The sequence below is a fragment of the Diplotaxodon limnothrissa genome, linkage group LG12 (genome assembly GCF_057381915.1).
Source record: "Diplotaxodon limnothrissa isolate DT_005_m linkage group LG12, D_limnothrissa_male_GT1.1, whole genome shotgun sequence".
Classification (NCBI taxonomy): Eukaryota; Metazoa; Chordata; class Actinopteri; order Cichliformes; family Cichlidae; genus Diplotaxodon; species Diplotaxodon limnothrissa.
Genome location: NC_140607.1, coordinates 6,309,458 through 6,320,636, shown reverse-complemented (window position 1 = coordinate 6,320,636; position 11,179 = coordinate 6,309,458). Strand labels below are relative to the sequence as shown.

The 11,179-nt window shown below is 43.3% G+C and overlaps 1 protein-coding gene across 1 annotated transcript in view; it reads right to left on the bottom strand.

Annotated features, from left to right (window-relative positions):
• Positions 1–215: 215 nt before the first annotated feature.
• The window catches only part of cdca2 (cell division cycle associated 2), a 34,028-nt gene continuing 23,064 nt past the window's right edge, over positions 216–11,179 (bottom strand). The window contains exons 12-13 of the mRNA XM_085367058.1: positions 1,287–1,446; positions 216–1,099 (exon numbers count right to left, since the gene is read on the bottom strand). Of these exons, the coding sequence (XP_085223184.1) occupies positions 216–1,099; positions 1,287–1,446 (1,044 nt within the window). The remainder of the gene's footprint in view (positions 1,100–1,286; positions 1,447–11,179) is intronic.

Sequence of the window (11,179 nt, the reverse complement as noted above, 5' to 3'; positions counted from 1 at the left end):
GATGCACTGTGATTACCAGCCGAGTGCCACGATATTGATTAGGTGGTCAGCAGAGATGATTGAGCTCTCAGCATATTGACTAGCTTAGTTACTGGAGGGAAACCACTCACAAATTGCTGGTCATCTCTAATAATTCACAGAGAAAGAAACAAAAGAAAAAAAAAATCAAGTGTAATCTAAGTGTAATCTCAGTTCATTAAGTTAGGTAAATGATCTCAGGAGGCATCTCCTGCCTCCTCAGGGAGTGACGGTTGGCTGGGCAGAGCAGCACTGAGCCGACGGCCCCGGGTCCTCCTGCGGGTCTCTTTGCTGGACTCGGGAGAGGTACGAGGCAGCCAGGTGAGTCCTGCACTGCTGCTGTTCTCAGCGTTGCTCTGGTTTCTCAGGCTGCGCCGCACTGAGCGCTGCCCTCTAGTGCAAACTGGTTTAAACACATCCTCAAAATTAAAGTCAGCTTGCCAGGGAGCAAGGTCCACATGAGCCGTTTCCCCCTCTTCCTGGCTATCAGAGCTTGACTGGATGTTTTCCTGTGAGCTTGCTGCTCGGTCTCCCTGTCTTTCCTCCTCCTCTTCACAGCTGGTTTGGTGCTTCTTTACATAGTTCTCCTGCTCCGCTGTCACTGAGCTGCTTACAGAGCTCCTCCTGCCATGCTTGGCTTTCCCGTGTGCTGGCTCTGTGCTGTTCAGGCAGTCTAAAGTAGGTACATGTGCACTCACGGGATATTCTGACTCTGTGCAGGGTGTATCTGCAGAGGTCTGGGCACAAAGTTCAACAGTGTCTTCTTGTCTCTCTTCATGTACAGAAGGGGTTCTCGTTGATAGCTCAAGGCTTGTAGTGGTTTGCTCTTCATAGAGCTGCTGCTCTGTCTCTCCTCTGGTCAGGTCACTGTCAGCGACACTGACCTTCCTTTTCTTCAGTCGTCTTCCTCTGACCCTCACCCCCAACAGCCTGCTGTCCTGCCCGGCACTTTTTTCACTCAAGCTGGGCGATGTGACAGAAACTTCTACAGTGGTTTCTGAGGCATTTGTCACAGCGAGGTCGTGTATCACTTGAGTTTCATTAGTTACCTCAGGATTCAGCTGGGTTTCCTGATCTGGAGCTGTGAAGAAAAATGAGGACAAAAGAAAAATCTCAGGAAAAAAATGTTTCCACTGGTTTCCCCTGAATCCAAAGGTTCTCATTTTTTAGGAACTAAAATAAAGTTTGACATCCAGACATTGATACCGTCTCCAACCACAGGTTAAATCACACACTGGCAACTTTCTTTTCCTTTTTTTTACCCTTACAGCTGATTGAAGGAGTCTCCTGTGCTGTTGGAGACTGACTGATGAAGGACAGCCTCTCGGTGATGGGACTCAGGGCGGGGTTCTTGGAGGCATATTCACGTGAGCCGTACAGCGAGCGGTCTACGTCCTTGTTCCATCGACGCGTTGTGCTGGAGGTCATCTGGGGACCAACAAACTGCAGTGTTAGAAATTTCTGCATTGACAAGCCTGCAGAAGCGTTAAAGCTGGCAAGTATCCACCTCTGATATGGTATGCAGAGTGTTTCGATCTTGCACATTTCATTAATAATACAATGATTATCTAATGGACAAACATATTTTATAAACACAAACATAAAATTGAAAAAAGCTGAAAATATTTTATCAATTAGCTCAAAGTTAAAGAAACTGCTGGAGAATGTTCACTCATGCTCTTGGGCAAATGTGTGTTATGGATATAAAACCTTTAAGATGGAAAACTGAATCCCTGCAGGAGTAATAATCTGCTTCATCCTCCGATTCTTACGATTCTGCTTCGGTGACACTTTGTGCTCATCAGTGTGTCTTGTAGTCAGACAGCACTTTCATTTTCATCAGCTGTCTGCATTTCATGGAGTGTAATAGGGCTGCGCGATATGACCAAAATCTCACATCCCGATAACGATATATATCACAAAAAAGTGCGTTGTGTGTAAATTCTGTGAATCTCAGGCAACTAAACTTGTGTGAAGTGTTTTCAGCTGGGCGTCGTGTACCTGGAGTCGAGTGTTTTGACCAATGCATGAAGCTATATATTTTTAGATATAAGTTATAACAGCTGCCCTTTTCTTTGTATTCATTACACGGCGTGCTGCGGAGAAAAGCCCGTTCTAACATTTGAGTCTAAGTTTTATTTTGAGCACCTGACGGCTCTTTTTTGCTTCTCATCCGTAAACTCTCTCCATACTCTTTCACGTGATTCTTGCGTAGGTGGTAGACGAGGTTTGTGTGTGTTTGAGTCTGTGGTGGGAACCGGTTTGAGCATAATTTGCATGATACATTTTTCTGGTCCTTGTCAGACCTTTCATAATTAACCAGGTCCCTCTGTTTGGTGCTAACTGGTTCTGTATAATCTTCACTGGCCATGCTGGTATTCTTCGTGGCTGCATCCACATTGTGACCATCGAAACAATGAAAAAAATAAACTGTATTTTGCGACACCACGAGACAAATTATAGCGTATAATATGAAACGATAGATGTTCTAATTCTGTCATCCGATATATTTCATCATATCGCACAGCCTGAGAGTGTAACTGAAGAAGTTGTTTGACAGATCTGAACACAGAGCTTTAAATACAGTCCTGACTGGGAGCATTAATCTATGAAGAAAAAAAACAAACCTAAAGTACGGCTACAGTTTGTGTCTAAGGGGGAAATTTTTTATTTTGCCTGTGAGGGTTCTCCCTGCTTCCCAGGACTGGACACTTTGCAGCCATTCAGTGTTCGACAGCAGCTCTCTCTCTCATAACCGTGTAAACACTGGGCTGCATCTGACTGGGCGAACGCCTCACGTGGGCTTTCAAACTGAAAACAACATGATGGCTTGTTTGCCAACTTTCTTTGGGATATGTTTGTGAAAACATGCGAGGTGAGAAAGAAGACATTGAGTTGCTTAATCTGTCCTCATTTTAGTTCCACCGGCTGGTTTAAACCAAACACAGATATTTTACTTCAAGCATCCGATCTGACACGATGCTGCCAGAATACTAGACCCGTTACACAGACGATGAACAGGAAGTGTGGAAATGATGGATCCCGTGGACATGAGCTGGGCACTGCACACTCAGTAAGTGGACTGCAGTAATGTGAGCTTCAGTCTAGACAGCTATCAGGACCCTGTGTGCTTGACCTGCCCTGGGCTAAACCCATTTCACTTATCCTACCTTTTTTATGCTTTGCACTAGTGAAGTGTTGACACATGAAAATGTAATGCACATTCAACTAAAGTACTGAAAATGGGAAGAATAGGGAAAAGAAAATAGAAAAGTGACATGTGGATGTTAGGTGATCATAGTGTGTTGGGGAAAAAGTCTAGTAAGAGCATGTATGTTTAAAAATAAATCACTGTCACACAAATGCTTCCACATAGTCAACTGCAGTACGTGTCCAGTTGGCAAACACATGATTACAGTGGTTTTGTCAATGTTTTATCTTATTCTGTGCTTTGTTTCCTTTTCCTTCTGCCCTATTGTGACTTCCTACCCTACTCACTGTGAATACATGGATGTTGTAAATACCATCACATTTCCTTGAATTAAAAAAAGAAAAAAAAAAGAAAAAGGTAGTGATGTATATGTTTGTGAGCTGTTTAATGAGGTAGGTATTTAATAATCGTGGAAATTAGTTTGGGTCTGCTGTGTACAGACATGCCAGAAATTACCGGTGGCTGGCAGTGTTACCCCTCAGCCTCCTAGTACTATTGAATAAGTGTGAAACTAGTCAATAGTACCAATTTCAAAATTGTATGTTGCCTCATTTCAGTTATCGCATTCACATGATTTTCAGAAAGCTCTAACCTTGAGGTTACCAGGAATCAAACCTGTCCCAAATGTGAAACTTCTATGTTGCCTCATTCTTAAGTTATTGCATTAACAAATTTGCGTGTCTATGCTGCCTGCCTGCCCGCCCGGCAGGGTGACGACAGTACACTCACCATCGTTTTACAGTTGAGTGGATAAAAAAAAAAAACTGGATGGATCAACTATTGTGTTGTTTTTTTGTTTGTTTTAAAACAGGATCTCTTGACAACAAAAACACAGATCATCTCCAAATTTTTCTATGATTGAAAGACTAAAAAGGTTGTGATCTGTCTATTCATCTGGTCTATCCCCAACAGTACACAAAAGTCACGCTTAGGGCTGCTCGATTATGGCAAAAATAATAATCACGATTATTTTCACTGAAATTGAGATCTCGATTATTTGACGATATTTATTTAACAATAACAATGTATTGAATAATGACTTTAAAGATTGTCATAAAATAGTGTGCAAATACTGATAACAGTGCAAATGTTTGCAATATAAAAAATAAATGAAAAATGTAAACATCTGTTTAGTGAACGTTGCAGTGTTGCTCTGTGGTGCAGCTACGACACTGTAGCAAAGTTTACACACTATGTCTACTTGATCCACGTCTGACTCCGCGAACCCATAATGTTTCCACACCACTGAAGTTTTTTTTACCTCTCTTTTCAACCAACAGCAGTCACTCTCCTCTCCAAATAACTTCTGCTTAGCTTTCCGAGCTTCCCTCGGGTCCTCTTAATCAGCGGTCCCCAACCCCCGGGCCTCGGACCGGTACCGGTCAAATTCAAATCAAATTCAAATTCAAATTTTATTTGTCACGTACACAGTCATACACAGTACGATATGTAGTGAAATGCTTGGACAACTGCTCGTGACCTAAAGAAAACAAAAAAAGGAAAAGGCTATGAATAAGATAGGAAATAAATATGAAAAATTAAAAAGGGTAAATTTAACTAGGAAGGAATAAAATATAAATTAAGGTTAAAAATGAAATAACTGTACAACACAAATTAGAATGAAGGGTAAATTTAACTGGGAAGAATAAGATAAAAGATAAATATATAAATTAAAGTTGAAAATAAAATAACTGTACAACAAAATACACAATACACAATATAGAACTATATAAGAATGTATGAAGAAATCTAAATATAAATAAATATATACACAATAACAGCAGCTGTACAAGTATTAACCGGAAATGAAGAATATAGTGACCAGTGTTGTGCAAAACCAATGTCCAGAATGTCCAGTGTGTGTGTAAGAACTATATGTGTGGGTCAGTACTGTGTGGTGGTGTGATTGAGAGACCGTATCGCCTGCGGGAAGAAGCTCCTCCTCAGTCTCTCTGTGTTGGTCTTCAGGGAGCGGAATCGCTTTCCTGACCTCAACAGAGAGAACAGTCCGTTGTTGGGATGGCTGAGGTCCTTCACGATCTTCCTGGCCTTGGTCCAGCACCGCCTGCTGTAGATTGAGTGCAGGTCAGGGAGCTCTGAGCGGATGGTGCGCTCAGCTGACCGCACAACCCTCTGTAGAGCTCGTCTGTCCTGCATGGTGCTGTTCCCGAACCAGGTTAAGATGTTTCCCGCCAGGATGCTCTCTATGGTGCACGAGTAAAAGTTCCTGAGCACCTTGGAGGGCAGTTGGAAGTCTCTCAAGCGTCTGAGGTGGTAGAGACGCTGACGGGCCTTTTTCACCACGGAGTTGATGTGACAGGACCATGACAGGTCCTGCGTGATGTGAACTCCGAGGTATTTGAAGCTGTCCACTCTCTCCACTGGGCACTCGTTGATGACGGGGGTCTGGTAGTTCCTCTCCTGCTTAGTGCTGAAGTCCACTATCAGCTCCTTTGTCTTACTGACGTTTAGAAGGAGGTTGTTCCTCTGGCACCAGTTCTCCAGATTCCTAATCTCCTTCAGGTAGGCCGTCTCGTTGTTATCAGAGATCAGGCCCACCACGACGGTGTCGTCAGCAAACTTGATGATGGTGGTGGAGCTGGTAGTGGCCACACAGTCATATGTGTACAAAGAGTACAGCAGGGGGCTCAGAACACACCCCTGGGGGGCTCCAGTGCTGAGAGTGGTGGAGGCTGAGACATGTCCGCCCATCCTTACTGCCTGTGGTCTGCCAGTTAGGAAGTTGGAGATCCACTGACACATAGATGAGCTGAGTCCCAGATGCTCCAGCTTGGTGGTGAGTGTGGAGGGAATTATGGTGTTAAATGCAGAGCTGTAGTCTATGAAGAGCATTTTAACATAATTCCCCCTTCTAGTGTCCAAGTGAGTGAGTGATGTGTGGAGGAGATGAGAGATGGCATCGTCTGTGGAACGATTTGGACGGTAAGCGAACTGTAGTGGGTCCAGTGTGTCTGGTAGTGAAGAAATGATGAAGTCTCTGACCAGGCGTTCAAAACACTTCATCACTACTGAGGTGAGGGCTACAGGGCGATAGTCATTGAGAGAAGCAGGGTGGGGTTTCTTCGGGACAGGAACAATGATGGACTCTTTGAAGCATGTGGGGATCACCGACTGAGATAAAGAGATGTTGAATATCTCAGTGAACACAGGAGCTAGCTGGTGTGCGCAGTCTCTTAGGATACGACCTGGGATGCCGTCTGGTCCTGCTGCTTTCCTGGTGTTCACTCTCTTGAAGGCTCTCCTTACTTCATGCTCGGAGATGACGAGCACGTTTCCGGTGCTGGCAGTATCTTCCTGTCTGCAGCCCTTAGCGCCGCTAACGTGAGTCGTTTGGTACCGGGCCGCGAGAGTTGAGGCTCAGGTGTGAAATGTATAGTTTTCAGGGTTTTTATCGGTTTTCAGCGTTATTTTGTTATCGTTTACTCAGTTTTCCTTGGTCTTTTCACGTGTTATGAATAAATTTTCTTTTTTTTGGTACTGGTACTAGTTTTATTTTGTTGTATTTATCCGCGACACCTTAAAGGCCGGTCCATGAAAATATTGTCGGGCATAAACCGGTCCGTGGCGCAAAAAAGGTTGGGGACCGCTGCTCTCCGTGTTGCCAACTCCTCAGTAAGGAAAATCGCTATTGGCTGTCCTAAAAGTCGCTAGAAGTCGCCAAATGACGTCACCGCCTAATTTGTATAATTGGTCATGCTAATGTAATTGTAACCTACGTTGTTGGAGAGAGAAATAACATCGTGGAAGAGACATAAAGTGAGTAAAAAACGTCCTAAATGCAGTTAGAATTTATTTAGAACTACAAATTAAATTTCTTTTAGCAATTATTGTTTTTTAATGTCACAATTCCAACCCTGCTCCTTTATCCGGGCCTGGACTGGCAAAAGTGACCCGAAATTGGCGCTCTGGTGGAGTTACTTTGTGTGTGAGAGTGTTTGTTTATAAGTAGTTTTAAACCTTGTGATCCACAAAACAGCATAACAGTAAAAGAAGAACTGACTGCGTTACAGTCAGTGCGGGAGCAGCGGCTTCACTCATGCGCGATTCATTTGCCCTTTGGACGCATAGGTGTGAACATCTCCTGCCCTGATAACAGCGGGGGAGGACTATCCTCCGCCTGGGAGAGCTTTGGCACGGGTGAGGTGCCCACGGCAGCACCCGCTGCTTGTTGAGAGAGCGATACGCGTTTTCACGTCAAAAAGTCGTCATAAATAAGTCTCCAATAATACCAGAAAAAGTCGCCAGATTTGTCGCTAGTCGCTTTTTAGAAAAAAAGTCGCTAAGGGGGTCTGAAAACTCGCTAAATATAGCGACAAAGTCGCTAAGTTGGCAACACTGGCTGCTCTTAATTGTTGTGAAACGTGTTCGAAATGCAGAGAGGTGTGCTGGATTTGCCACACGGAGCAGCGCGAGAGTAAAGCACGAGGGAGGGGCTAATAATCTGCTCAGTCATTTTTAATGATCGTTGAAAGCCCAGATCGTAATCGTGATTAAAATTCGATTAATTGAGCAGCCCTAGTCACGCTTGATACATATCTCAGATTAGGGCTGGGCGATGACCCAAAATTCATATCTCTATAATTTTTAGCTGGATGGCGATATAAGATATATATCTGGATATTTTTTTAAGCCATAAAGTAAGAACAAAAAGAGTTCTTAGTTAAAGCTGTTTCCCAGATGTCACACAGGCACTTTTATTAACATACAGCATAGATGTACATGAAAAAAAATTACTCAAAAATAAATTATGCTCCATAAATAAACTAAAACAAGGTTGTTTTTGTGTATAACAAAAAGCTCACAATTGTGCAGTCAAAATGTAAACAAAGACGCTGAGCATAATAACAAAGAGACAGATTTCACAGCTGCTCTGTTCCCGAGTTTTACTGCGTGACTGACAGCCTGGAGTTTGAAATCCGCTTCGTAACCATGACTCTGAACAGGTGCCATTTATGGTCCTTATACAAACAATACGGTAATATTACGTTGAAGCACAGTACGTATCACTCCGCGAGGCTCCTCGGTAGCCGTAATGCTCCGACAATCCATCAAGCGGTGCAGCTCCGTAGCTTAGCAAAGTCGTACTAAAATCGGTTCGCGGTCATCAAGCACAACCAAAATTCATACATAAGGCGCGCTGTCAACTTTTGAGAAAATGAAAGAATTTTAGGCCGTGCAGCCCAGAGTGGTTAGGTCATTAGCTTGGTTAGCTCGTTGACACCGTCCAGCCTCACGCACGGGGCGATGCGCAGTAACTCGTTAGCAGAGATTTGCCGCGTCCATTTTGTCGCTGCCTGCAGGTGAAGCGATGGGGGAGGAGGAGTTGTGTTCAGTGAAGGAGAGAGGCGAGGCGGAGTAATGTTGCGTAGAGACAAAAGTGGACAAAAGAGAGGCAAACTTGTGGCTCCACAAGTATAATTATAACGTAACATATACTATATCGATATTAAGGATATTGTCACATCTTATCTCGTATAAAAATATATCGATATATCACCCAGCCCTATCTCAGATGCGAGGTCATGGTTCAGTAGGTTCTCAGTACAATAGTGAAATAAGAATATAAACCCAATAACATTAATCTTAATGTAACAGTTAAGGAACCCGGATGCTGAAAAAGTGATAAAAGCTTATCAGTTTACCGATGCTAACAATACAGGATTAGGATGACATATCACACAAAGGTCCTAGACAGAATTTTCATCTGGAACGCTGCCCCAATTTGAATGTCCTGATCTGGAAGTCGGAACAATCCCAAAAACCCAGAGTTAACGATCCAAAAGGGCGGCAGTATCTTGGATTCATGGATAAGAGTCTATCCATGAATGTCCTCAGCGTTGTTCTTACATTAAGTATTATGCTGTATTGCTTGACATAGATGAATTCCTCTACTTTGCCAAAGCAAAACAAATCCTTTTTTTCATGCTTTTCCAATTTTCCTATTGGTACACACCAACTTGGAATTCTAACATCCCACTCCCGAGGTAACTGGAGGATGGCATAACATAAAAAGTGTTGTTCATGCAAACCTTTACACCAATCCAGATTTGACCTATGGAGTGTCATTCCCACCAGTATACACTGTACATGTATGTCCGTGTGGGCTGCATAAGCAAAACCCTTCACTGTGTGTAGCCGAATACTACATAAATGGATCCATATGGTTTCATGGTATTCCACTTCTATTAATCAGCAGAAACATTTCACCCTGTGTAAGTTGCTTTGCTGCCAGCTTTAAAATCCAAACCTAACAATATGCTATAACAGGTCCTTGTAGAACCCATTATTAAAGTACCTTCATGGTGTGGAAATTTGCATAGTCAGATCAAACCGTAACGTCTCCTCTGGTTCTGTGCCACAATATACACCTCACCACTACGATATAAAGCACAAACAATCTCACTTTGTCTCATCAAACTTCTTTGTGTAATTATCTGTGACAGCAGTGTTGACTCTCCACTCATGCACAACTTTATGAATAAGGATCAGCATTACCACTATACATGATATCACAGATGTGCTATTTGCAGCTCTATATGGGCCATATTAACATGAATACATACTCACTATGACCTTAAGTCATAGTCAGATTGTGTAGCCATCTTCTACATGACAGCTTGTAAAAAGACAATTCTGCAAAGCCCTCAGTGAAGTGATGGAAGGAGAAATTGTTACAGGAAAAATGATTCTGTGTTTCTTTACCTTCTTTTAAATGTGCAAGCATGCCCTTTTGTCTATGGTTAGATTAGTTTAGAATGATCTTTTTAGACTTTCTCAGCAAAGACATACTGTTTTGGGACATATTGTTTTATCTCTCACAGCTTTCTCCCAGCTCTCTGCTGACGAGACTAGCGCCACATATGGAGTTGTTTATTTTATCTGTTTTGTATTTTCTTATCCTGTTCTCACTGTCTTTCCTATAAAAAGTGCCCAGCCTCTGTACACGTTGTGAGTTGTTCTGAACAGCTTACCCGTGTGCACGTTAAAGCATAAAAAGTGATCTTGTCTCATTGTGTCTTTATTTCTCCTGGGTCTTTTACAGAGTTTTCCCCCAACATTTCTTGGTCCTTCGACAGCCGGAGCGCCTCCATCGTGTCCCATCTCCGTGACCAGTCCACGTTGTTCGTCTGTCGACAGCTCACACACCAGGTGTGTGATAAAAGTCCAAGAGCGTTTAAATTCGGGTCTTGGCCAACGTCTTAGAAAGCGACCCACGGTGGTGGGACCCGATCGAGGTGGACCAGACCCGGCGACACTGACCAGGTAGATACAGACACACTGACACAATCTTGCATAAAAGCGCATTTTGAATTCAGGGAATTTAAAATAGCGGAAGTAGCTCGTCGACTGGTAGCTCTGGGAGCTCGTCGACTGGTAGCGTAGCTCGTCGACTGGTAGCTCTGGGAGCTCGTCGACTGGTAGCTTTGGAGCTCTGGGTAGCTCCCCCAGCTGGGTCTAGACTGGGTCTAGGGAGTAAGTAGCTCTGGGAGCTCCCCTTATCATAAGGGTTCTGGTCGCGCGCGCGTCGAAGCTGTGAATGTGTGTGTGTATTGTTTTAATTAACAGAGCAAGCTGAATTTTCACGGTCCAATAAGAGACTGAGCTGCTCCTACTGTGTTTTCTTTTACTGCTATTCACTGACGTGCTGGTGAGTTGAGAGAACGGTCGAGTTCCGTCTCGTAAAGTTCACACCGCTTTTGGAAATAGTCCGAAAGTAGAAGGGCGTGTGAGCAACCACTCTCGTCTCTAATACCAGCGAAGGTGATAGCAGCTGTATCGTGTATATATTACTTAAACAAAAATAAGTAAATACATAAATAAGATGGGTAATCAAGCAAGTGAAATTAAAACTCACTCCTGCTGACGAGCAGTGGTGAGAAAAGAAAAGTCCAGACGCCGGACAAAAACAGTGTCTGTAAACTGAGAGAT